Source organism: Phyllobates terribilis, unplaced genomic scaffold (assembly GCF_046119375.1).
Source record: "Phyllobates terribilis strain yellow unplaced genomic scaffold, ASM4611937v1 Scaffold_3__8_contigs__length_932513732, whole genome shotgun sequence".
Taxonomy (NCBI): Eukaryota; Metazoa; Chordata; class Amphibia; order Anura; family Dendrobatidae; genus Phyllobates; species Phyllobates terribilis.
The window spans coordinates 126,234,852-126,248,341 of record NW_027362763.1 but is presented as its reverse complement, the minus strand read 5'-3'; the positions used below and the strand labels follow the sequence as shown (position 1 = coordinate 126,248,341).

At 38.6% G+C, this 13,490-nt stretch overlaps 1 protein-coding gene across 3 annotated transcripts in view; it reads left to right on the top strand.

Moving 5' to 3' along the window:
• Positions 1 to 13,490, top strand: part of VSNL1 (visinin like 1) — a 189,274-nt gene that overhangs the window by 82,617 nt on the left and 93,167 nt on the right. For all 3 annotated transcript variants that reach the window (XM_073674127.1, XM_073674128.1, XM_073674126.1), the window contains one exon: positions 7,325 to 7,493. In XM_073674127.1, the coding sequence (XP_073530228.1) occupies positions 7,332 to 7,493 (162 nt within the window). In that variant the 5' untranslated portion in view covers positions 7,325 to 7,331. The remainder of the gene's footprint in view (positions 1 to 7,324; positions 7,494 to 13,490) is intronic.

The window sequence follows — 13,490 nt, the reverse complement described above, 5'->3', positions numbered from 1 at the left end:
GGTCCTTTACATTGCAATTACCAGCAAATTGCCTCCTCACTGTGATCCTAAACTGTACCCTCCTTCCTCCTTTTGCAAACACCCGGAAGTGGACGGGACGAGTGACATCACACACATGCTAGTAGATCCCGCCCATATTTGCTGCAGCCATAATGCGAGCTAGCAGTACACTGGGTTATCTTGGCAAATGTAAGCAGCTGCTCCCCCTAGTGTTTTAAAAGTTGAAACTGTCACTAGTTTTTCAGATTTTATACCAGTAAAAAAGTTAATAAATAAAAAATATATATACATGTGTATGTATGTGTATATATATATATATAATATATAAACACACATACATACATACATACACACATATGTGTGTATGTATATATATATATATATATATATATATATATATATATATATATATACACACATATGTGTGTGTGTGTATATATATATATATATATATATATATATATATATATATATATATATATATATATATATATATATATATATATATTTTTATGTATGTATATACACAAACACACACCACACACACATATATACATACATACATACAGTGGTGGCCAAAAGTATTGGCACCCCTGCAATTCTGTCAGATAATACTCAGTTTCTTCCTGAAAATGATTGCAATCACAAATTCTTTGGTATTATTCTCTTCATTTAATTTGTCTTCAATGAAAAAACACAAAAAGGATTGTACTAAAGCCAAATTGGATATAATTCCACACCAAACCTAAAAAAGGGGGTGGACAAAAGTATTGGCACTGTTTAAAAAATCATGTGATGCTTCTCAAATTCGTGTAACTAACAGCACCTGTAACTTACCTGTGGCACCTAACAGGTGTTGGCAATAACTAAATCACACTTGCAGCCAGTTAACATGGATTAAAGTTGACTCAACCTCTGTCCTGTGTCCTTGTGTGTACCACATTGAGCATGGAGAAAAGAAAGAAGACCAAAGAACTGTCTGAGGACTTGAGAAACCAAATTGTGAGGAAGCATGAGCAATCTCAAGGCTACAAGTCCATCTCCAAAGACCTGCATGTTCCTGTGTCTTCCGTGCGCAGTGTCATCAAGAAGTTTAAAGCCCATGGCACTGTGGCTAACCTCCCTAGATGTGGACGGAAAATAAAAATTGACGAGAGATTTCAACGCAAGATTGTGCGGATGGTGGATAAAGAACCTCGACTAACATCCAAACAAGTTCAAGCTGCCCTGCAGTCCGAGGGTACAACAGTGTCAAACCGTACTATCCGTCGGCGTCTGAATGAAAAGGGACTGTATGGTAGGTTACCCAGGAAGACCCCACTTCTTACCCCGAGACATAAAAAAGCCAGGCTGGAGTTTGCCAAAACTTACCTGAGAAAGCCTAAAACGTTTTGGAAGAATGTTCTCTGGTCAGATGAGACAAAAGTAGAGCTTTTTGGGAAAAAGCATCAACATAGAGTGTACAGAAAAAAAAAAGAGGCATTCAAAGAGAAGAACACGGTCCCTACAGTCAAACATGGCGGAGGTTCCCTGATGTTTTGGGGTTGCTTTGCTGCCTCTGGCACTGGACTGCTTGACCGTGTGCATGGCATTATGAAGTCTGAAGACTACCAACAAATTTTGCAGCATAATGTAGGGCCCAGTGTGAGAAAGCTGGGTCTCCCTCAGAGGTCATGGGTCTTCCAGCAGGACAATGACCCAAAACACACTTCCAAAAGACTATAAAATGGTTTGAGAGAAAGCACTGGAGACTTCTAAGGTGGCCAGCAATGAGTCCAGACCTGAATCCCATAGAACACCTGTGGAGAGATCTCAAAATGGCAGTTTGGAGAAGGCACCCTTCAAATATCAGGGACCTGGAGCAGTTTGCCAAAGAAGAATGGTCTACAATTCCAGCAGAGCATTGTAAGAAACTCATTGATAGTTACCGGAAGCGGTTGTTCGCAGTTATTTTGGCTAAAGGTTGTGTAACCAAGTATTAGGCTGAGGGTGCCAATACTTTTGTCTGGCCCATTTTTGGAGTTTTGTGTGAAATGATCAATGATTTGATTTTTGCTTCATTCTCTTTTGTGTTTTTTCCTTGCAAGCAAATTAAATGAAGATAATAAGACCAAAGAATTTGTGATTGCAATCATTTTCAGGAAGAAACTGAGTATTATCTGACAGAATTGCAGGGGTGCTAATACTTTTGGCCACCACTGTGTGTGTATATATATATATATATATATATTATGTATATATATATAATATTAATTATATTCTTTTTTTAAAATTAATCCTTTACTTAGGTTTTGCTTGAAGTGGAAAAAAAAAACAGCTGGCAATTTTTGGTCCCTAATCTCTTCTAATTATGTATGTAATGTAATGTAATGTAATAAAAATGTATTTAAAATACTCACCGATTGACTTTTTCTCTATTTTCCAGCACTGTTCTGGTTATTTTCTTGGCCCACATGGCCGCTCTTCAACTTTGCCGGCTCTCACAGGGTCTACTGAGTGGAGTGATAGCTACTTTTACGATATAAGTCTTTGAGACTCCAAACCAGGCTTCATAGACTTACAAAAGAGGGCAGGAACGTCGCTGAGAACCGAGGGTCTATAAATCAATCAGTGCCACCATTTAGTGCACAATTAGTGGCGAATGTGGCCAGTGCCTATTTATTACCACTATACCCAGTACAATTGATGCTTACATTTTGCTATCAATAATTCTGGCCACACACAGCATAATTAATGCTGATGGCTATACCACAATGAACGTCACAAAATCCTAATGCAAAGACTTGTCACTTCCTATAAACAGCTCAATGCTGCCACTTATCAACAAAGATCCCTACATTGTCAGCTCATCCCAAAGTGGTTGTCCCATCAGGACATCATGTCAAATCCTGCCTATATGCGCTATTAGTATTTTTGTATGTTAATATTATTACCTTACTGTGGAAATACTACTTCTAAGATCTAAATTGTTGCAAGTACATCTTTTTCAGTTGCGCTGAATAGACAAGGCCCGATACTCGCACGTACTTCTATGTTGCAGTTTTCTACTTTTTGGTGCTGCACCTATTTCAGTTTGCATTACAGTCTGGGTCAGAAAGACCAATAAGGGAGAATTCAGACGTCCGTACAAGTCAACCTGGGATTGGACCGCGATGTTCGGATGGCCGTGGGTCTCTCAACCGGAGCATGACAGCTTCATTTATTTCTATGAAGCTCTCACTGTTGGGTTGGGAGACCCCCGGCCAGTCCAAACATTGCGGTCCAATTTCAGACCAATTTGTACATACATCTGAAAGCTCCCTTGATTTGAAATTGGGTGGCAAAATAAATGGTTATTGCTTAAATTCAGATCACTAAATTTAAAAAAATTTTGAAGTATATTTTTTAGATTTTTGCGTTTAAGCAAAATTAATTTAATATAAGAAAAAAGCATGCAAGCCCAAAAATAGGTTAAAAAAACACAAATCCTTTAACATTAAAAAGTATTACTTGTAAAAAACAAAAGAGAGAGAGGACCGCTATTCAAATATAGTCCAAGTCAAAAGTGCATCCAATCACGAATGTCTATTAACAGTAACCTCACTAATGGTCATGTACAATTTAGGAATTGCTATTTGAAATAGTAAAAAAGGTAGAATACGAAAGTCAAATGCTCAGGAAGCAAAGAGCCATTTAATGCAAAAAAAAAATAGGTGAAACCCATATAGGAGATAAGAACTGGAAGAGCCTAAGAGTAAGGCAAGCATAGCCTGAACACACTCTATGCATGTTTCGCTAATTGCTTCATCTGTGGCTTTGTGTGTGTTTTTTATAAGCAATACTTTTTATGTCTACTTGAAGAAAACCTGAGAACGGGATGAACACCTATTAACAAATTAAATGTCTTTGATATTTTATCGATAATTTCATGCAACTTCATTATTTGGGAAAAGTTCACAGAAAATCGTGACTCTCACCTTTTTACAAAGTTATTTCTCTGCATGTTTTTTCAATAAGACTATCCCACTAGTCCAAGAGGTGTCTGTTACATGCAGACTGGCCTTCCTAATCTCCTGATAGCACGCCCACTAAATCTTGCAGTCACACTGTACATGCCCCGGAAGATTGTCAGATGTGCGCTTCTACACCCCGTGGATGCTCGTAAGCACTGTGACCCAAGTTGCCATGTTCACGATCATCTGTAGGATTTAGAATTTGGGGAGAAGAGTGTAAGTGCAGGTCAGAGATCTCAGTCATTCCTCTGGAGGCGTGCTATCAGGAGACTGGGCAGGATCGGTCCAAGCGTAGTAAACCCCTCTAGGACTAGTCCAGGAATATTCACAAGAATATGTGGAGATGGCATTTTAAAAAAGGCAAGAATCAAAATATACTGTGAACTTTGCCCAAACAATTGGGCAAAAGACAAATGCAGCCATGTAGTTTGTTAATAGGTGTCGATCCTTCTGTCAGATTCCCGTTAATTAACAATATATTAATTAATTAATAATATATATTTTTTTATAATTTATTGGCTTGCAGGCTTTTTTTTAGGTGTATATTTTGCATTAAAATATAACTTGTAGATATCAAGCATAGTTTTGTTTTTGCAGCAGGTGTTTTAAATTATTTTATGTCTAGTGTTTGTTTTTTTAGTGGTCAAAAGTAGAATTGCAAGTTTGTGAAATCACTAATTTCTTTAAAAGTAAAATCTTAATTACAGATCCCTTTATTTCACTAGATAGAACGGCATATACTGTATAATTTAGAATTATTTTTTTTCTCGGGCAGGTGGAATATCCCTTTAGGAAAGTGCTGTATTCATAATTAATGTATCAGGGTTTCTGCAAGTGTATCGGGTCAGACTGCCATGGGGACTGAGGATTGTTTTGAAGATTTATTTGCAGCGTATTTATATCCTTGAAAATCATGGCAAAGAGATTTATTATTTTATTGTGAGCTGCATAATGCGGCATTGTGTTAGGCTGCAAAGATTTATTGTTTATTGGAGGCACAAATACTGATTGTTGGAGTGAGCTGTTTTTTCTGGCGACAGGCGGGCAGGTCAGACTGACGGCTTCTTAAGGCTGTTTCCTGAGTAAGTCACGTAAGCTGCTCCTCATCGTAGAATTTTTTTTTCTTTTGTATTCCGCTTTGTTTAGGAACAAAAACTTTGAACTGATGCATTTAATTCTTCTCTCGTTAATACATTTGAGTCTTCTCCCGGTTTCACCGGAGTTCCGGTCCCTGACCACATCTGTAAACTGCCTGCTCATGGCGTGGATCAGCGGCTAGTCTCTATAAAATGCAGCCTCGTTTTTAGTCTCAAAGACTTGCATTGAGAAAATTCCAAAAGTGACCTCCACTCCAAACAGAAACCACTGTGTGATTCACATATGCAGTCACTTGGCGTTGCAGTGGACCAGAGCACCGATGAAACCGAGAGAAGATGGTGACCGTTGAATATTTTACTACCTTCATAATACTTAAGCACATGGTAGCTAACAATCTGGCAAAGAAAAATAATTCACTGGAGTCGAGCTTAATTTTTGGAGTCACCAACCCACCAGAATGAGTTTATGCAGTTGAGGTTTAGGGTCTCAAACAAGTCTATGTCAAAATCATCTGTTTTGGGGATTAAATGGGAATTGAGTCCAGCATGTGCCGTGAGGGGAGGTGTACAGTCTTAGGCTTCAGCATTGCGCAATGCAGATGGTCCAAGTCCTTTTACTACCCAACACTTAATCAGTTTGTAAAAAAAACCTCCGCACCAAAATGACGATGGAGAACGAAGATCTTGATGCAATAAATGAATATCTTATTTTGAACCTGCAAGAAAAGGTCCAACGTTTCGACCAACAGCGGTCTTTATCAAGGACATTTGTATTGTAGTGGAGCTGGGTGTGAGGTAGAAAAGCCATAGCCCGCAAACCACCGCATCTACCTCATAGCCGGCTCCTCTACAATGCAAATGTTCTTGATAATAAATATTCACTTATTGCAAAAAGATCTTCGTTCTCCATCGTCATTTCGGTGCTGAGGTTTTATGCCTACATTATATCAGGGCTGCGGTCCTTTCCTTGAGCTCGCACACTTCAGGAGCAGTAGTGACGGTCTTTCCTCCAGAATCGAATACTGAATAAGACCGTTTTGACTTTGATCTGTTGGACATGACTTGCTTTTGGTTTAGTCTCCCAAACCTAGTGAAAAGTCCCCTTTACTGGTTCCCTGATCCAATCTTGGCTAATTACGTAATCTCCATTAACGTTAATTTGAGAGAGGTGTGAATTTCCTGGATGTGTCCATCACTGGCTCTTGTCCAAGAACATGGAGATGACCCTGAACATGATGTCAGAAGTGACTGCTCATCACAGGTGGACTGTGCTATTCTTCCTGATAAAATGATGGAAGTTTAAATTAAAAAATAAAAGGCCTCTGAAATAAAATAAAAAAAAATAATAATAATAATCCATCCCATTGGACATCCTTCAGACCATCCCACAGATATGAATTCATTTTACATGGGCTTCAAAAATTAGTTCAAGTCATGCAGAATATATTTTACTCCAAATAATGTCGTTATCAGTGATTTAGGCCTATGCAACCCTACCCCTTCATGTTCGGCTTGACCTAGTTGTCCACATTTGTGACTAACTGTCCATTTAGTTTCCGTCACCTGTTAGAATTATCAAAATGAAAGTCCCCTATCAGACATTTAGAAAATATATCTTGTGGATGTATCGTCAATATCTATGGTGGGAAAAAAACAAAAATCATGTAGTCTTAGAAGAGGCTGGGGGTACGTTCCAGTAGGAAACATCATGTGTCTCCATCATGTGTCTTCCAGTCTTCAGATATCACATGGTTCATGGATGCAGCCGCCCCAGTTATGGCAGATGTTTGGCACAGACAGAGTTTTCTGTGTTGACGTCATTGAAGAGAAGGGGGCTGGTGTTGGCAGCCCCCATCACACACCGCACTGATAAACATGTAAAGACAAGAAACGTCAAACACAAGCAGGTAGTCGATGACTGCACTGATATCTGATGATCTGGACATCGTTCATAATAGAGATACATTAGTAAGTTATATATTTTTATTAAGAGCACATCTAAACATAATTTGTTTTGCAACTGGACAATCCCTTTTACCAAATAAAAATTATTAGGAACACCCTAATAATTTTTATTTGGTCCTGACACCAAATTGAAGGTATCCAAAGATGACTACACTAGAGGTAGAAAGCTTTAAAATTCTCATAAGTTCTATGTATAAAATGTTGTAAAATGCATAATAATTATTATGTAGTTGTGAAATTGAAGTACCTGATCCAAATTTTTGTTCTCAGAACCATAATGGGTAAACAAAACAGCAAACTTGCCCCCGAGATGATGGAAGATCTCGTGAAGAGCACAGAGTTTAATGAGCATGAACTGAAACAATGGTATAAAGGTTTCCTTAAAGACTGCCCAAGTGGAAGACTCAACCTTGATGAGTTTCAGCAACTCTACGTAAAGGTAAGTTACTACTATTCTATGTATGAGTCACATTTCCTGTTTTTCCCACCAGAGATGGACCAGTCATCCACTTGAATCATGGTGTGATCTGAATCATCTGATCACAAACAAATGGCTTTTAGGATCCTCAAGGAGCTTTGTATACGACTGTCGACATACTTTATCTTCTACTTGAACGTCTTTCTTCTTCTAGAAGTAGAACATTTACGATGTTTTGTACAAACTTCTCGTTTTAGTAAAATAAAATGTTCACACGCACAGAACTTTTTTTTTTTTCATTAAGTTTTTTTCTGGTTGTTTTTTTTGTAGATGCTTTTGGGGCTTTTTTTATCATATTGGGGAGTTTTTGGACATCTTTTGACAGTTATTAATTAAGTGCTGGAAATATATATATATTTCTACAGTGTTAGCCAGTAGATAGAAAAATATTAAGATTTGAGAGTTTTCAGTGGTTTATACCTTTTAATGGTTAAATTAAAATATGGTAACAAATTGCAAGCTTTCAAGAATACTAGGGTCTATTCACCAGGCATAGAGTAACACAAAATCTGAAGAGTCACATATTTACACACGTGGTCAAAATTGTTGGTCCCCCTCGTTTAATGAAAGAAAAACCCACAATGGTCACAGAAATGATTTTAATCTGACAAAAGTAATAATAAATTAAAAATCTATGAAAATGAACAAATGAAAGTCAGTCATTGCTTTTCAACCCTGATTCCATAGAATTTTAAAAAAAATTTAACTCCTGAAATAGGCCTGGACAGAAATGATGGTACTCTTTACTTAATATTTTGTTGAACAACCTTTTGAGGCAGTCACTGCCATCAAACGATTCCTGTAACTGTCAATGAGACTTCTGCATCTCTCTACAGGTATTTTGGCCCACTCCTCATGAGCAAATTGCTCCAGTTGTCTCGTGTTTGAAGGTTGCCTTTTCCAGACGGCATGTTTCAGATCTTTCCAAAGATGCTCAATAGGATTTAGATCAGGGCTCATAGAAGGCCACTTCAGAATAGTCCAATGTTTTCCGCTTAGCCATTCTTGGGTGTTTTTAGCTGTGTGTTTTGGGTCATTATCCTGTTGCAAGACCCGTGACCTGCGACTGAGACCAAGCTTTCTGACACTGGGCAGCACATTTCTCTCTAGAACCCCTTGATAGTCTTGAGATTTCATTTTACCCTGCACAGATTCAAGACACCCTGTGCCAGATGCAGCAAAGCAGCCCCAGAACATAACAGAGCCTCCTCCATGTTTCACAGTAGGGACAGTGTTCTTTTCTTGATATGCTTCATTTTTGTAAACATAGAGCTGATGTGCCTTGCCAAAAACTTCCATTTTTGTCTCATCTGTCCATAGGACATTCTCCCAGACGCTTTGTGGCTTGTCAGCATGTAGTTTTGGCAAATTACAGTCTGGCTTTTTTATGATTTTTCTTCAACAATGGTGTTCTCCTTGGTTGTCTCCCATGAAGTCCACTTTGGATCAAACAACGACGGATGGTGCGATCTGACACTGATGTTCCTTGAGCTTGAAGTTCACCGTTAATCTCTTTAGAAGTTATCCTGGGCTCTTTTGTTACCATTCGTATTATCCGTCTCTTTGCTTTGTCATCAATTTTCTTGCGGCCACGTCCAGGGAGGTTGGCTACAATCCCATGGGTCTTAAATTTCGGAATAATATGTGCAACTGTAGTCAAAGGAACATCAAGCTGCTTGGAGATGGTCTTATAACCTTTACATTTAACATGCTTGTCTATAATTTTCTTTATAATCTCCTGAGACAACTTTCCTTTGCTCCCTCTGGTCCATGTTGTGTGGTACACACCATGTCTCCAAACGCACAGTGAGTATCTGTAGCCCTATATACAGGCCCACTGACTGATTACAAGATTGTTGACACCTGTGAAGCTAATTAGTGGACACAACTTGATATAACATGTTCCTTTTGTCACATTATTTTCAGGGGTCCAGGCCTATTTTTTAAAAAAATTCTGTAGAAGCAGGGTTGAAAAGCAATGACTGACTTTCATTTGTTCATTTTCATAGATTTTTAATTTCTTACTTTTGTCAAGTTATTTCTGTGTCCATTGTGGGTTTTTCTTTCATGAAACGAGGGGTACCAACAATTTTGACCACGTGTGTATATAACAGGACACAGGAATAATGCAATAGATGAGACAAGTGACGTGAAGCAGAACTTTCATTATGGGAGAGGGATAAACAGTTGTGGCCGTAAATATTGGACCAGTTCATAGATAAGGAGTGTGAAAGTTTTATTGTCCTGTGATTGAGATCTAGTCCATGATTGTGATGCCCCCACATGGTCTGAGGAGCACATTCCTTAGTTGATATAGAAAGACATAAATGCATTTGACACATTCATTTCTGCACGGAGTGCGTCAAAGATTGTCATGAGTGTGTGTTCCCAGACTCTTCTGTCTCTCTGAGATTTGAAGTTAGGGTTATGGTAGTGATGGTGCTGTGATCAGGGATACAAAAATGTGTGGCCACAGGTGGATCTATTCTTTTTTCTTTTATTGTGTGGCGATGAGAATTCATCCTTGTTCTAAGTTTTTGCCCTGTCTCTCCTACATACAGACCACTAGTTGGACATTTGGTTCATATAATTAAGTACACTACATTAAATGTGATGTAGCTGAAAGTACCTGGGATCTTGTAGTCCTGATGTGAGTTGGGGATCCTTATCTTGTCTGTGGTCATTATATATGGACAGGTTTTACATTTTTTTTCTGGTTGCAGGGAAAGGTTCCTGTAACTGTTGGAGATGACAGGGAGCTTCTGACAATGATGCTTCTTAGATTTGGGAGATGCCTAAAACACAGAAGTGAGGGGGCTGGAAATATGGATTGTAGTCTTGCATCTTTTTGTAGTAAAGGTTGTAGTTTCCATGCAGCTCTTCTTAGCACCTCCAGATTTGGATTGTAGGTGACTACTAGAGGCACCGATTGCTTTCTTTTTTAGTTTTGTAATGTAGGAGATGATTCCTTGATATTCTGGTGGCTCTTGCAATCTGGTTCTCAATTGTTCTTGGATGGTAGCCCTATTCCATAAACACCAAATCAATTTGTTCCCGCCATCAACTTAACAATCAACTACTTCTGTTCTGAAATTAACATTTTGGACACCATCATTAAGCTACAGAACAATGAAATAGAGACGTTACTGTACCAGAAGCCAATTGACCGTCCTACATACCTTAAATGGGACAGTTTTCATCCAAAACACATAAACTCTATTGTCTACAGCCAAGCCGTCAGATACAATCGGATATGTTCCAACCCTATGAATAGAGACAAACACCCTGGTGGCCTCAGAAAGACCTTTTGAATCAGGGCTACCAATATTTACGGCCACAACTTTTTCCCCCCTCACATACTAATAGTTCTGCTTCACGTCACTTGTTTCATCTATTGCATTATTTTTGTGCCCTGTTGTGTATAAATATGTGACTCTTCAGATTTTGTTTTATTCTATGCTTGATGAAGAGGCCTGAATAGTCTTGAAAGCTTGCAATTTGTTACCATCTTTTCAGTTAGCCACTAAAAGGTATCAACGACTGAGGAGTCTCAAATCTTAATATTTTTAATAAAATGCTAGCAGTTTTTGAAGCCGTAACATTGAAAAAAAAAACGCTAAAAAAACACATATTTAGTTCTATAGTAAAGTATTCCTAGCGGCAAACGCCTGAAGCATGGTCAGTTGACTTCTTTCAACCACTTGGTGTTTTTGGAAACCTGTTAAACTGCTTTTGGAAGCAGTTAAAACACACTCAAATGCCTGAACATATGAACAAGTTATTTTTGTATAGCAGTTAACAGGAAGAATCTTTCGAGTGTTTTCTGAGCGCTATATCAGGCGTGTTTCGAAGCGGACCTGCTCAAAAAATGCCTTAGAAAACCGTACTGTGAAAATATACTGAGCACTGATCACTTCAGATGAATTGAGCTACATTACAAGAGGCAACCACTGGACCTGTTTAGTGCTGCTTTTGGAAGAGAGCAGTCATGGTTTTCTATCACTGTAGAACCCCTTCAAGTCCAAAACTCCATTGCAACTGTTGGTTGCTGTAAAATCTTCTCATTTTCTCAATGTTTCACATCCGTGTCGAAAATTTTGTAATTGTCACACAGTTTTCTCCCCTGTAGCAAAACATTGAAGCAAAGGGACGTATATGATTTTACATCAAAACCAAAAAAATGAGCCTGAACATATGTTGGTATAAGTGCAATGTGTTGGTACATATTTACACTGTGGCCATATAAGAGACAAAATCTAAGATAAAAAGATAAAAACAAAATTTGCAAATACCCTGTAGTAGCTAAATAGTAAAAGTACATGTAAATAACATACACACAAAACAGTGTCAACTAAATACCCTATCTCACCACGACAAGGTGTACCCAATTGGGACAGTCCCATCTTTAGTATTAAACCTCACCATGGGTCAGCAGACTTCGATGTACATGGGGGCAGATCAGGACCGGGGCACAGCTGTTCAGACACCTGCCCATGGGAAGCTGTATAGACAAAATGCTTAGCCCAAAAAGGAGGAACCATGCACCTGTTTGTACAAAGTACAAAAAAATAAAGCAAAACCAAAGAAATGAGCCGGACCATATGTTGATAAAAGTGCAATGTGTAAGTGCACTTTCAGACTGTGGCCATCTAACAGACAGGCATGATTTTACATCAGCCAAAAGTTATGTAGCTGTAATCTGCTCTATTTGGGTACATGGATTTCACAGAGAGGGGTTCTCCCTTTTGTGCCAAAACATTGAGCCACTCTGTAAATAGATCTTCTGCTTTAATGGACCTGGTGTGTCCATGGGTTACGTGAACAGCAATTCATTTTAGGGTAGTTGTGGGGTAAAATATGTGCCTTGAAAGTAGCTTTTCCTAACCCGTAGAACTAATCGGCGAGTGTGAAGCTGCCTTCATTTTTTAAACAGAGTGGTCTTCCTGAGATCGGCTAAATAAAGAAAAAAGTTAAATGTAAGCTACACACATGGACAAAATTATTGTTACTCTTCAGGTAAAGTAAGAGAAAAACCACAACGGTTGCTGAAATAACTTGAAACTGACAAAAGTAATTTTTAATTAAAATTTACTGAATATATACTAATAAAAATCAGACATTGCTTGCTTTAATTGTGGTTCAACAGAAAAATAATTGAAAAAAAAAAAAGCTAATGAAAGTGTCCGGAACAAAAATGATGGTAGACAGGATTAAAAATTATTTGACCATAGCGAAATGTTAAACTAAGGTGTGTCCTGCAATTAGCATCACAAGTGTCTACAAACTTGTAATCAGTCTGTCTGTGTATTTGAAGGTTGAAAAGTAGTCATTGTGCTGTTTGGTATCATAGTGTCTACCACACTGAATATGGATCAAAGAAAGCTAGGGAGAGAATTGTCTCAAGAGATTAGAAAAATATGATAGACTGCAATGTGAAAGGTAAATTGATTATAATTATTCACAAAAACACAGATATATGAGAAGTTAGTTATACTCATGCGTACTATAGATCATTGAAATATTAAATAAAATGATGGTTAATCTTTAAAGGGAACCTGTCACTAGAAAAAATGCTAGTAACCTGCAGATATGAGGTTAATCTACAGGTTAATAGCGTTACTAACCTGCATGATTCCAGCACTTAGCCGAACGCTGCCGGTAGAAAATTAACTTTATTCCCCTGGCAGCATTCCGGTTTCAGTCATGAGGTGGCACCGGCGCGGGGGCTGTCATCGCTCTGAGTATACAGAGAGACGGATGTAACCACTCCCCGGCCCTGACTGACAGCCGGCCCCAACGCAGAGCGAGTGTCAGTCAGGGCCGGGAACACTGTTTCAGTCATGGGGGCGGCGGTGGTTGAATACAGAGTGGCAGCTGTAACCACGCCTCCAACATTAGGGCTGGCTGTCAGTCACTGCTGGGGGCGCGCATACAGCCACCTCTGTAATCTCAGAGCGG